General features: G+C 35.4%; 4 protein-coding genes and 1 long non-coding RNA gene across 8 annotated transcripts; 3 read left to right on the forward strand and 2 right to left on the reverse strand.

Moving 5' to 3' along the window:
* Positions 1-510: 510 nt before the first annotated feature.
* LOC663434 (L-2-hydroxyglutarate dehydrogenase, mitochondrial) lies at positions 511-2,612 on the forward strand. Its single transcript, XM_008193654.3, has 4 exons — positions 511-1,032; positions 1,229-1,748; positions 1,798-2,135; positions 2,183-2,612. Exons 1-4 carry the CDS (start codon positions 911-913, stop codon positions 2,574-2,576), a joined length of 1,374 nt encoding a protein of 457 aa, XP_008191876.1. The 5' UTR covers positions 511-910; the 3' UTR covers positions 2,577-2,612.
* Positions 2,613-3,852: 1,240 nt separating this feature from the next.
* Positions 3,853-6,001, forward strand: LOC663451 (L-2-hydroxyglutarate dehydrogenase, mitochondrial). The gene is made up of 3 exons (XM_008193526.3): positions 3,853-4,576; positions 4,655-5,518; positions 5,569-6,001. The coding sequence occupies exons 1-3, from the start codon at positions 4,515-4,517 to the stop codon at positions 5,951-5,953; spliced, it is 1,311 nt and encodes a 436-aa protein (XP_008191748.2). The 5' UTR covers positions 3,853-4,514; the 3' UTR covers positions 5,954-6,001.
* Positions 6,002-6,046: 45 nt separating this feature from the next.
* LOC663467 (post-GPI attachment to proteins factor 2) lies at positions 6,047-8,325 on the reverse strand. Its single transcript, XM_969510.4, has 3 exons — positions 7,759-8,325; positions 7,506-7,706; positions 6,047-7,458 (listed from the first exon to the last, which is right to left on the reverse strand). Exons 1-3 carry the CDS (start codon positions 8,183-8,185, stop codon positions 7,325-7,327), a joined length of 762 nt encoding a protein of 253 aa, XP_974603.1. The 5' UTR covers positions 8,186-8,325; the 3' UTR covers positions 6,047-7,324.
* A 29-nt stretch (positions 8,326-8,354) lies between these two features.
* On the forward strand, positions 8,355-13,026 carry LOC663489 (gamma-tubulin complex component 2). 4 transcript variants are annotated; one of them, XM_015979456.2, is made up of 13 exons: positions 8,355-8,478; positions 8,558-8,647; positions 8,700-8,876; positions 8,924-9,536; positions 9,583-9,711; positions 9,758-9,934; positions 10,820-10,994; positions 11,043-11,444; positions 11,489-11,835; positions 11,883-12,026; positions 12,145-12,216; positions 12,493-12,668; positions 12,837-13,026. In XM_015979456.2, the coding sequence occupies exons 2-13, from the start codon at positions 8,595-8,597 to the stop codon at positions 12,913-12,915; spliced, it is 2,544 nt and encodes an 847-aa protein (XP_015834942.1). In that variant the 5' UTR covers positions 8,355-8,478; positions 8,558-8,594; the 3' UTR covers positions 12,916-13,026. The 4 variants fall into 4 exon arrangements, with proteins under 4 accessions (XP_015834942.1, XP_064214751.1, XP_064214750.1 ...); XM_064358681.1 differs by adding an exon at positions 12,720-12,781 and having other exon boundaries at positions 8,373-8,647; XM_064358680.1 differs by having other exon boundaries at positions 8,373-8,647.
* Positions 11,677-13,394, reverse strand: LOC135267058 (uncharacterized). The gene is made up of 3 exons (XR_010335308.1): positions 13,136-13,394; positions 12,702-12,958; positions 11,677-11,817 (listed from the first exon to the last, which is right to left on the reverse strand). It is a non-coding gene; the product is annotated as an uncharacterized LOC135267058 (long non-coding RNA).
* Between the last annotated feature and the right edge of the window lie 96 nt (positions 13,395-13,490).

Here is a 13,490-nt window from a genome sequence, read left to right on the forward strand (position 1 = left end):
TTTAATTTTTGCACAAAACAACATAAAAACGTGGCTTGTTTCACAATATCAGTCTAATTAATTAATTTTAATTACGAATGAAAAAAATTTTGCAGGAAAAAAAGTGTTTTTTTTAACAAATTGTAGAATAAGATCAAGAGAACGCACCTAAAATAGTGGCCACCTTGTGTGTATTTTTATACACTGGAGTGGACGCCCTATTTACACACGTGTCTGTGCTCGATTTCCAAAAACTTCCAAACACAGGTGTCGCAAGAATTTTTTTTTACAAACGTAACTACAGTCAAACCTCTTTTAACCGACCATGCTTTAATGCGAACCTTATGGATTCTAAACAGTGATGATTTTTATAAAAACAAAAATCAAAAAACATTTATCGAGATTCAAAAAACAGTCCAATAAACTCTGTAATTCGTAATTTTTGACTCCGGAATCCAAATAATGATGTTGCCATCTAGCCATAAACAGCAAAATTACGTAAACAATAATGCGAATGTAGGAAGCTTTTTTATCATCTCGTGACAAACGTGACATTGTAAGGTCAAATGTTAACCTACATTTTTTATTTAATAATGTTTTTTTTAATCTTTACATATTTGTAATGTTAATTACAAAAACCCAATAACGCCCCAATCCGTAACTTGTCAGTTTTTTTGGCTTGCAATCATTGTTCCCATATCTAGTATTCAGAATTGGAATTTTTGCATCTAATAAAGTGATAACTGATAATATGCCATTTATCCGACAATGTCAAATGAGTAAAATGAATATGCAGCTTAGCGGCTTAAACCCACAGTATTTGTGTACACAGATTTATTAGTGACCCCTTTTTTATTAATTTGTGAACAGTGAAAGTGTAGGGAATAAGCGGTGCATACTAGTAACGGGAATTAAATTTTATGTAAAAATTATGTCTAGAATTGGTAAAGAAATTTTACATAGTACCAGAAGGTTGACTTCTGTACATTATTCAAATAATATTGGCAGAATCTTAAACGCCACTTTTTCCACAAGCGAACAGAGCAACCAAAGGTGAGTTTATTGTCTCCCTTCAAGGATGAAGCCCTGAATTTTAATAATTATATTCACGCAAAATCGATGTCACGAGATAATGACATGGTCCAAGCGGTCCTCTAGTAGAAGTCAATTTGCACATAAAAATTCAAAATCCCGCTCGCATTCCTTAGAATTTCGTCAGTTCTTTGATAAAAAATCCCTCCTATTTTAGCAACGAATACGATGTGGTGGTGGTCGGCGGCGGCATCGTGGGCGCCGCCTCCGCCCGCGAAATCCTCCTCCGCCACAAAAATCTCCGCATGGCAATAGTGGAAAAAGAGCACAAATTAGCCGTGCACCAAAGTGGCCACAACAGCGGCGTCATCCATGCCGGTATTTACTACAAGCCCGGCTCACTCAAAGCCAAACTTTGCGTGGAAGGCCTGCACTTGGCCTACAAATACTGCGACACCAAAAAAATACCTTACAAAAAAGTTGGCAAACTAATCGTCGCAACGAATGCTTTAGAACAAAAACGATTAGCTGATTTACACGAACGCGGCATCCAGAACCAAGTGCCCGACTTGAAAGTACTGAAAGGCGTTGAGGAAATTAAGAAAATTGAGCCGTACTGTCAAGGGGTTGAAGCTTTGTGGTCCCCGCACACGGGGATTGTCGACTGGGGGTTGGTTACGGAGTATTACGGGCGGGATTTTAGGGACAGCGGAGGCGATATCTTTTTTGATTTTGAGGTTTTTAAATCGTTTAAAGTAACATCGTTTATTTTGCGGAATGATGTAGGTCAATGGTTTTAAAGAGTCGACAAATGGTGCGTTTCCTGTAACCATCACTGCCAGAAACGGCAAGTCGGTGAATGCTAAATACGTCCTAACTTGTGGTGGGTTGTACTCTGATAAATTATCCGAGCTGTCTGGGTGTTCTCGTGACCCCAGGATTGTCCCAATCCGTGGGGAATACCTCCTTCTCAACCCGAAAAAATGCCACATGGTGAAGGGCAACATCTACCCGGTCCCTGATCCCAGATTCCCCTTTCTGGGGGTACATTACACGCCCCGAATGGATGGCAGTGTTTGGCTTGGGCCAAACGCCGTTCCAGCCTTTAGAAAAGAAGGTTACACGTACGTGGCCACACTTTATTGCTTGGTAGCAATTGTGTGTCTTTTAGGTGGTTTGACATCAACATGAAGGAACTAGTTGATGCGTTTTCCTACCGTGGTTTCCAGAAACTGATTTTCAGAAATGTAGGATACGGTGTGCAAGAAGTTATGAAGTCGGCGTTCAGTCGTTTGCAGTTGAAGGATTTGCAAAAGTATATTCCGGAAGTTAGAGCTGAAGATATCAAACGCGGGCCGGCTGGGGTCAGGGCGCAGGCTTTAGACATCGATGGTAATTTAGTGGACGATTTTGTGTTTGATTTGGGGAAAGGGGGAATTGCGAAGAGGATTCTCCACTGCAGGAATGCCCCCAGTCCGGGGGCTACCAGTTCCCTGGCGATTGCCAAAATGGTAGCAGACCGGCTCGAAAAAGAGTTTGAGTTTGCCAAAAGCGCAACAGTGTGAATAATAACACAATAAAGCAATTAGTTCCAAAACGCATTTTTTCTCTTTACGTTTGAGTTTTGCCCTTGCCTTGAAAAATCATAAATTAATTACGAAGCGTCAAGCTTTTTTAATAATAATAATAATAATAATAATAATGTTTATTAATGTTTAAAGACTACACTGGTCATAACACAAGTCAATAAGAGGGCTTACCAAGAACATAAATGACATAAAATACAATCATCAAACATAATATATATACAAAGTTAATACATAACATCACATTTAAAATCATTAAAATACTCATCATATGAGTAAAAAGCTTTTTTACAGAGGTATCTTTTTAAATTTATTTGTCTTTAGCTTAGCAATATCATCAGGCAACGCATTAAAAAATTTTATTCCTAGGTTTCCGGTGCCGTTTTCGGAGCTTTTTAAGCGAATACTGTGTAGGCAAATTTTATCTCTGTGACGTGTACTATATTCGTGAATGTTACTATGTGATTTAAAATTCTCTATGTTAGATTTTATATAATTTAAACACTGATAAATATACATACAAGGAACAGTAAGTATATTAAAATTCCTGAAAACATATTTGCAGTCTTCTCTATATTTTAGACCTCCTACTATACGGATAGCTCGACGTTGTAATCTGAAAATTGTAGAGATGGAAGCAGAATGACCCCATACTAATAGTCCATAACTGATGTGACACTGGCATAATGAATAAAATGCAGTTTTTAGTTTCAGGAGGAACTTGATCTTTTAAATTGCGAAGTGCAAAAATACCACTACAAAGTAATTTTGCAACCTTTTCTGAATGTGTATTAAACCTCAAAGAGGAGTCAAGAAAGATTCCTAAAAATTTTGTAGATCCTTCCACAAAATCTATTTTTTTCTTTAATGAAAAAACCAATGTATTTGTTTTATTTTTGTCTAATGTTAATTTATTGGATTCGAACCAAGACAAAGCCTTTGACTGTGCATCATCTACGATTTTTAACGCTGTAGACAGATTTTCGTTTTTTTCCATTAGAGTTGTATCATCTGCAAAATGTATACTTTTATTTTCCATATATGAAGAAAAATCATTTATATAAATAATAAAAAGAAGAGAGCCTTGGGGCACTCCTAATTCAACACTATTTTTGCCTGAGTCAATTCCTTTGTGTCTTACAAGCTGTGATCTGTTGCTTAAAAATGATCATTTACAACTACTAGGTAGCAAGTTATAAAAATATAATTTTCGTAATAAAATGTGGTGATGAACGCAGTCAAAAGCCTTGGAGAGGTCAAGAAAAGTTTCTATACCATAGCTTCCTTCTTCCAAACAATCTGTCATATATTTTACAAATTTGGTAACTGCACTAATTGTATTTCGGCCCTGTCTAAATCCAAATTGACTGTCTGTGAATAGATTATTGACTTCAAAATGATGAACTAATTGCAAGTATAAGACTTTTTCAAGTACTTTGGAAAAAATTGGAAGTAAAGATATTGGTCTATAGTTATTAACAACGTTAACGTCCCCTTGTTTCAAGAGTGGTATTACCACAGCTATTTTTAGACAGTCTGGAAAAATAGAAGTAGTAATACAAAAATTAATTAAACGAGTTAAAGGAGACACTATAAGATCTTTAATATACTTAATAATACGAGTGTTTAAGTTATATATATCTATAGAGTTACTAGATTTCATGTTATTTATAATATCGCGAACTGTAGCGCAGGAAACCTCAGAGAATGCAAAATTTACTCTAGAATCTAAATCTGAACAATGAAACATCATTATATTTATGGGATCTATCGCTTTATCTGGTAGTCCCTTTGCCAGTTCTGAAGCAATAGAAGAAAAAAAGTCGTCAAAAGCGTCGCTACTAATGTTGCTTTTTTTTTGTCAAGTCGATGTCAATTATTTACGTCAGGTAGTTTGACTGTTAACATTACTAGTTTATGATGCTATTACGAACTCCCCACGTATTGGAAACTAAAAACTTGCACCAAAAATCACTAAGGTAAACACCAACAAAACTAATTATTGCGTATGAGGCACTTAAAGTCTGAAAAAAAAAATTAATCGGTGCTTCAACTAGGTGCAAAAGTGTTCTCAAGTATGACATTGTTGTAATCGGCGGAGGCATTATTGGCACAGCTATCGCAAAAACTCTAAAAGAGAAAATGAAAAAACCCAAAATAGCACTATTGGAAAAAGAAGAAGCTCTAGCTCGGCATCAGAGCAGCCACAACAGTCAGGTGCTACATGCCGGTATTTACTACCGAACCAATTCTTTGAAAGCTAAACTGTGTGTAGAAGGCGCACAACTTATTTACGATTACTGCAGTGTGAAAAAAATCCCAGTCAAGAGATACGGCAAATTGATTATCGCGAGTGATACTTTGGATAAATATCGCCTAAAAGAATTGTACAAACAAGGCTTAAGAAATAAAGTGCCAGGTATAGAACTCCTGGACTGGGAAAGTGTAACCAAGATTCAACCCTACTGTCGGGGTTTACAAGCGCTTTGGTCCCCAAACAGTGGCAACGTTAACTGGGAAGTGGTGACGAAGAGTTTTGGACAAGACTTTGAGAATGAAGGTGGGGATATATTTTTCGGTTTTGAAGCAAAATGTGTTAAAGAGTCGGGCGAAGCTTCGCACCCCGTTCTGATTAAGAGTGATAAGGAGGCGAGTTTTTTGGCAAAGTATGTCGTTACTTGTCTCGGTTTGTACTCAGGGGCGCTTTTTGACCCAGAGAAGGACAAAGGTTACGAGAATGTGTCCCTGCGGGTCAATTATTACACACTTAATCCGAGACTTAACCGCTTTGTTAAAACCAACATTTACGCGATCCCGCACATAGACATGCCCTTCATAGGCATCCATTTTAGTCCCACTGTCGGTGGCGAGGTCCTTCTTGGACCAAGTGCCGTTCCGGCACTAAAACTGGACAGTTACGAGTACATATTTAACCCAATTAGTTTCACACTATTCTCGCTGCATTTTTCAGCAAATCTGCGATTGATGTGACTTACATTCGTAGCAAGATTTTTTCAAAAAATGTGGGTTTTTTGTTTTTGAAAAACCTCCAAACTTGTTTACACCAAGTGACCGAGGCAGTTTCCTGTGATTTTCGAACTGCCGTATTAAATAAATATTTACCAATGATTTCAAAAAACGATATTCTTCCGGGACCGACCGCCCTGCAAGGCCAGATTGTGACCAAAGATGGGGAATTTGTTGATGATTTTTTATTCGACATATTCGAAGGCAAGGGAATACACAAGCGGATTATTAATTGTAGGTTTGTACCAAGCCCTGGCGCTACTAGTTCTCTGGCCATTGCTAACATGGTCCATGACAAAATACGAAAAGTGGACGGTTTCGGAGGTTAAAAATACTTTAACTGTATTTTCTTATATAAATAAAATACTGTTGCATTAGTGACTGTTTTTTTTAATTGGGGAACAATGTAATAAAAGCACAACTGAAGAATAACTTTTTTAATAAAAGGTAGCTACGTACAAGAATAGTACAATTAGAAAGAGTCGAGTTTAACAACGTATTAACAGTAACACATCACTTAAATGTGAAATAATAAACATTTGAAAAAAAAACAGTTTTTTAAGACAAAAATACTGCACAATAATGAGACATTTCCTTAAGTTATATCATTGTTTACAACCATTACCATCCGTAAAACTTAAATGAAATGCATAAATAACCAATTTTTTATCACAATTATTCATATACTGATATAAACATGTACCGACATTAAAAAAATTGCTCCTTCGGAAGCACAAACTCATATCACATCGTCTTAAAACAAAGTTGGGTGGTGAAGACATCAATTTTTTTGTTCTTCAAAATTTGACACTAAATGCGTCCATCGCATAATTACTAAAAATATTAACACCGTTTCGTGTTTTCCGTCCCGATTTTTTTTTCAATCATAATAATTATTTGAAAAATACAAGATATGTTTTCAATACCAATTTCGTCTATTTATAATAAATCTTTCGCTTCTCAAAAATACATATCACAACTGAGCACGTTTATATTACAAGATTACATTCACACAGATAAGTACTTTCATACCAAGTGCCTAAAACATTCTATTTTTAGACGTCTTTTTGTCACTAAAAATTTGAAAAAGTTCGAAACGAAAAAATTTGGTCGTTTTTTCGCGACAACATTAAACTGCAACCCTTGTGAATTAAGTAGTAAATCTCTACTGTGCCCGAAGTATAAAATGTGCTCTTCATTGTAACATCAAAAAGTAGATACAATGGACAAAAGAGTAACATTTAAACCACACTCATTACTTGAAATGCAGGAATAGCTACATTACTGGAACAATTCGAAGATATTACGACCTTACATTTCGTCAAAAATATCTTCAGCTTGTAATCTAAATCAAGTGCACAGCCAGCCACCACTTGGCTGTTGAAATAAACTGTGTGCACTTGATTTTTAGGCAGTGTACATGCAGAATATATTATCTTATTACAAGTTAAAAACGTTCAAAACGTAGAAGACATTTCATTTAATCAACTCGTAGATCACGAACTTACAATTTACAATCTAAAATCTGTAAGTGCCATTTTTGGGAAAGTTATACGTTTTGAAGATCCAGAAAGTAAAATTTTCGAATACATATCGTTTTGGTGTGTGGGCAATAATTACAAATATACAATCTGTATGTCCATTTGATACTTTCCTACACAACGAAAAATTTATTGTATAACTAGCTATACAACTAAATATTATCTTTCTGTTAAAGCAACACCGTACCTATAGACCACCAAATCTTTATTTTTAAAATCTAAATAAGCAGTCATGTGGAACGCCATATTTGTTAATACTACTGTATATTCTGCCAAGGCAAAACCAGAATATACTAAAATGCAGAAAATTAAAGGAGCATTAAAAAAAGTAACTACTTACCATAAGGCTCACAATATGAGTTGTGCCTTAAAAAGCAATACGTTGCTACTAAAATAGATGATATGTTTGTGATGAGTAGTCTTTTCTTCCATTTCAGACTTTCTTTGTGGCGCTTTTTACAACGTCTTTGGAGAATGTAAATTAAAATCATATAAAACTCCGACATCAATATAAAGGTGATGAAGGCTTTTTCATGAACAGCTAAAACATTTTTAACAAAATAAAGGGGAAAATTCTCGTAAAAAACGTTTACGATAGTGCTGAGATGAGGTCCAAAAAGACAGTATAATCAACGAAATGTTTTCAACAACATTAAGAACACATGCGACGGCCCCCATCCATTGGTCATTTTGGTATAAAACGTTTTGGTGGTGTTGGAGGTAAACAAAGGCAATCGAGAATCTTGGCACAGCATGTAAAACTATAGCCGTTTGCCAGACTTGTCGTTGTGGTGAAAAATTTCCGATAGCCGCAGAAATGGACGGTAAAACATTAAACACTTGACAATGGGTGTAAGTGGCGGTTTCGAAATGAAAAATCACCGAATAAATAATGCAAAACAGGAAAGCAAACAACGGCAAACCCACGGTTATAATCGAAAATTTTTCAAAAGGCAAACGCAAAACTGTGGAAGTTTCGTAATCACTGTATAGTAACGCATACCGAGCTTCATTAGGCATTATTCGAAACACACTTCGCTAGATTAGATTTAAAAACTCACTTAACTTAATTCATTTTAGGTTAGATCAGCTGTTTGATTTGTTGATTGTTCCATTGATCCGGAATCTCGCGAATTGAGACGAACACCAAATGGGCGTGGTTTTAGGTATTGAACGCGAAATTTTATCCCGAATTACACCAATTTATGATGTAAAATTATCCAAAATGAGCTATGGAAGTATTAAAAATTGATTTAGCACCCTTTTGGTACTTTTTTCGTCAGTTTTTCAACCTTTATTGATTTGAAACGCCTGTAAGTCAGTCAACCAAAAATACACCAATTTTGAAAAATCGACGCGCTCATCTTGTTTTTGATTTCAAATGTTTCTTAGGTTAGGTTAATTGTTTTTGACAAGTATTATCGGCAAAATGAGCGAATTTAAGCTCCAGCACTTGGTTGCGGAACTTTTGAACTGTTTGGGGTGCGTACACGTGTTGTTTTCGCTTCAAAAAACCTAATTCTTGTCCATATAGTGCAAAAAATCCCCCCGAAAAACTTGTAGAAGCGTTACAAAAAAGTATCAGCAGTAGCACCGGCAAGGAATGTTCAGGTTCACAAGTGGCAATACAGAGTTACGTGCAACGTATTGCCGAAGATTTGAAAAATTCGGAACCATTTCTACTGAAATTTGAAGATCTAAAGCAGAAAAAGTGAGGTCTTGTGACTGGTTGCATTTTAGTTGACGTGAAATTTCCAGTGTGGATTGTTTAGGGCCGTACGTTCAGCTTCTGTATCACATATCTCAAGATAGTAGTGTTAGAAGCTTGTTAGGTAAAATGGATAAGCATTCGGAGCAAAAAACCGAAATAACGCGGGACGATTTGCCACAAGTTAGGAATCGGTTACGTCGGGAGGCTTTAAAACGGTCGCAAAAAGAGTGTTCTTCAAGCAGTATTCTCAACACTAGTACTAATCTTCCGAGGGCTAGCACCCCTTCTGTTACGTCTTGGGTCCAGAGACGGCCGACTTTATCCTGCGATTTTTCAACGCAAAGTTGTAGTACTATTTGTCCAGCTGTTCCAGTTGTGTCTCAAGAAAACATCCTGATTAAAGATCTGTTAGTTGTATTAATTGGTATACCAGGCTGTTACATCGAAGCAGAGGAGCTGAATGATCCTTACGCCCCTAGAACCTTTAAAATAAACGATAATGTACCTCTGCCTCTGCAAGAACTTGTTAAACAAATCTTGCCTATCGCCAGTCATTATTCGCTAATCCAGAGGTTTGCCGAAGAAAAGTTGAGGTTTGAGTTTGGGCAAGTTAATAACGCCTTAGCTGAAGAAATGAGCGCGATTTTGAAAGAACATCTAGTAAGTTGAAGGCCACAATTAGCGACTTTGCAAAGTTGTTTTTCAGATTTATGTCACCCAACTTCAGGATGAATTTGAAGCTGATAACTTAAATTTGCAAAAACTTTGGTTTTATGTACAGAAGCGGTTGCAGCCTTTTGGCATTACAGCAAACATTGCGACTAAGATCAGCAAAGTAACTACGTGACAATTTATTTTTAAATTTAATTTGTAATTTATAGTCGGATGCCAAAGGGGGAAAAGTTTTAAGTTTGCTACATGATCACATAATTGGGTCAATTGGTGATGAAAGGACACAACAACGTTGTGTTAGTCTGATGGAGGCTGCGTGTGTTCCGTATATGAAAATGTTGGGAATGTGGATTTACAGAGGAATTATTTCTGATCCAATCAGTGAGGTAACATTTTTAAAAGAAAAAAAAATTGAGTAACACTCATACAAAAACGCTTGAAGTTTTCCAATACGTCAGCCCTCGAACTTTGTGTGTTGAGCTTGTGTTTTCGCACTCGTATTATTAATAACATAATAACTAATATTTAAAATGATAAAACAAAAAATACTTTTTATCTTTATTGAAAATTATTTCCAGAAAAGTATGTTTTTTAGTCGAAAAACATTTTTGTTTTAGGGTGAAAGTGATCAAAATTGATGCACTGCCATTCTGGATTTTTTTTTGAATAATTGTGTCGTTAAAAAAAAAGTCCCACAAATACTATTTGTTCGTCACTATTTTTTGGATATTTAAAGTCATTTGCTTGGCTTTGTTTACCAAGAAAATGAAGATAGAAGCGTGAAATATTATCTTTTGTCATGACTATTCATAAGCTGAGCTTTTAAAATTTCAACATCTACAATTTTTGTAAATAATGCCGTTTGTAAATGTTTAGCTTTAATTACTATTTATTTTCTGAAAAAAATGAACACTCTGATACAGATTTATTTTTACGATGAAAAAAAAATAATTAGAACAAAAAAAATACTGCCACAAATGCGTTTGTTTCTCACGATTTTTGGATATTTGAAGTCACCTGCGTGGTTTTGTTTACAAAGAAAAATAAAAAAAAAGTCTAAAGTACTGTTGTTTTTCTTATCTTCTTATAATTGTTTGGCAATCGAATAAACGGAATTTGGAAATATTTTGAAAATTGTTTTCATAATAATCGCGTAACAACTTTCTAATTAAAAAAAATGTGTGATTGATTAAAGCTGGTAAATAAAATGAACGTAATTATTAAGCTAGAATTCAAAGAAAAGCAGTTAAAACTTTTACTTCGACTTTTAGTTTCTGGTAAAAGACAATGAAGTCATCCAGAAGGAAGACATGCCGGTCGATTATTCAGCCGACTACTGGGATAAAAAATACTCAATAGAACGGGAAAAGATCCCGAAATTTTTAGAGCCAGTCTCGGACATAATTCTAAAAGCTGGAAAATACTTGAACGTAATACGACAGTGTGGTAATTTGACTCATTTACGTAAAAATCAATCGCCAAGTTTTTTTCCAGGCAAGCCTGTGAAAAATAAAATACGACCAATACTTTACAAAATCGAAGAAAAGCACTACATTGAAGCGATCGAAAATGCGTATAAATTTGCAAGCCAAACATTACTCGAGCTAGTTGTGAAGGAAAAGGATCTTTTGGGGAGACTGAGATCCGTCAAACACTATTTTCTCTTAGACCAGGGCGATTTTATCGTAACGTTTCTCACTTTGTGTGAAAAAGAACTGAGTAAAGATGTTGGCGATGTGATTCAAGGGCGCATCGAATCGCTGATGGATCTGGCTTTGAGGCTGTCAAGCGCAGTGAGCGACCCATACAAGGACGATTTAAGGACCGAGCTCTTGCCCTATGATCTGCAATTTCAAATGATGAAAATACTCACAATTCAGACAAATATGGAGCAAGGTGCTTGAGTGTGTTTCTGGATTGGGATTAATTTTGTGTTCCAGACTTTCGGACCGCCTACGAGCGCCAGAAACTTCTCGTTATTGACTCGTTCTCGTTCAGTTACGAAGTGCACTGGCCCTTGTCTTTGATTCTGAACAGAAAATCTCTGGCGTGTTACCAGATGATTTTTAGGCATTTGTTCTATTGCAAGTATGTGGAGAGAATGATTTGCCAAGTTTGGAAGTGCAATAAAGTTGCGAAAAAGTTCCATTTTGACGATGCGCAGCACTATAGGGCCGCCTTTGCTCTGCGACAGAGGATGTTACATTGCGTTCAGAATTTGGAATATCATATGATGGTGGAGGTGATTGAACCTCACTGGTGCTTATTTCTGCAAAAAATTTCCAAAGTAAGATTTTTAAAATAAAAACGGCAAACTAATTCTAATTTTGAAAGGTCAACAACGTCGATGAAATATTGTTTTGCCATCGCGATTTTTTGGATAGCTGTCTGAAGGACTGCATGCTCACAATTCCTCCGATTCTTCGCACGGTTACCAAGCTTTTGGCAATTTGCGTGGATTTCTGTCAATTTATGCAGGTTTGTTAATAATTCTCCCTTAATCACTTTCCTACATTTGATCAATCTCTGAGGTAATTAGAAACGAAAGCTGTGATTTTTTACAAAATTATTGATTCGTGCCCTTGATTTTTTATAGAGGACGCAGAAATACTTTGTGGAAGCTGAACTTGGTTCATTACCAAGTTCTATGTATGAATCATTTCATCAGGTATTTGCTTCTCAGCATGTGGCGCTATTACATAATTAGCGCTTTTCTATAAATTTGTTCAAATTATTGTTGTGTCTATAATAATAATTGATCAGTGACATTTTGTAGCCTTTGTTTTTATACCGAATGATTCAAAAAATTGGTAAACATGTTTTTTGTTTTTGAATCTACGGTATAAAAAATATGAAAGTATTTTTTAAAGATGTTGAATGCTGCATGTCTAGATTTTTGTGTAGTGTGATTATAACATCGCCAATAATTTTTGTGTTGATTTAGAATGAGAAAGCCTTCCAAGACAGTGCAAGCCACGCCTCCACAGCGCCAAGCTTCAAGGAAAGAATTTCTCTATTCGACGTACAATTTTCAGTCGCTTTGGTAAACTTGCTGGATCAGATTAATAATTTAAACAAGGATAGCAGTGAACACGACAGGCTCTTTAATTTGTTATACAGGTAAATATGTTTATTTCGTTCGATTATACTCACCATTGCCTCACCAATTAGTTTAAGAAAAATTTAATTTTCCTTTCCTTTCTTCCTTTCGATGATTTATTTCCCGTATTTTGGTGAGCTTATTTAACAAATCAAATGGATGCAAGTGTTTAATGTATCGTTCTACAGGCTGGACTTCAATTCGTTTTATTCTGGCGATTTAATGAAGAAGGATTTTGGGACCATCACAATTGAATCGTCTGGTTGATTAGCTTAGATGTACAATTTTTTGGTGTAATTTTGATTTACATCTATAAGTTAGGGTTTATGTAGAATATTTATGTTAGCATAGTTAATTAATAAAAAATCAAAACCGCAATTTGTGTTTTTTTAACCTAATAACAATCCTTTTTCACAGCCTTCTGTAAAAGTAAGGCTGTTCCTTGCGCTTAGCTTTTCAAAGGAAATATTTTAAGAAAAATATTTACCCGACTTCGTTTCTTCGTAATCATGAAGTCCTAATCCCCTCATAATTCATTTTCTATACTTATCACTTCGAAACACCATGTTTATCAGTTCTTTGTAAGTCAGAGTTGCATACTTTACGTCATTTGTTATAACACCAAAAGAAACACCCATAATGTAACTGAAATATTATTTTAGCAAATATACGGTTCTAAATTAATCTTATTAGAACAAAGAAGTTCCATATGAAATAAACTCAAATCACTACCCAGTATTTTCTATTGAAAAAAAGATTTGCAAACCAAAGATAAGATACCGTATTTAAATAACATTTAAAAGGACTTATGGACAACAATAGAAAATTTATGCTAAAAAAGA

The sequence above is a fragment of the Tribolium castaneum genome, chromosome 9, assembly GCF_031307605.1.
Source record: "Tribolium castaneum strain GA2 chromosome 9, icTriCast1.1, whole genome shotgun sequence".
Lineage (NCBI taxonomy): Eukaryota > Metazoa > Arthropoda > Insecta > Coleoptera > Tenebrionidae > Tribolium > Tribolium castaneum.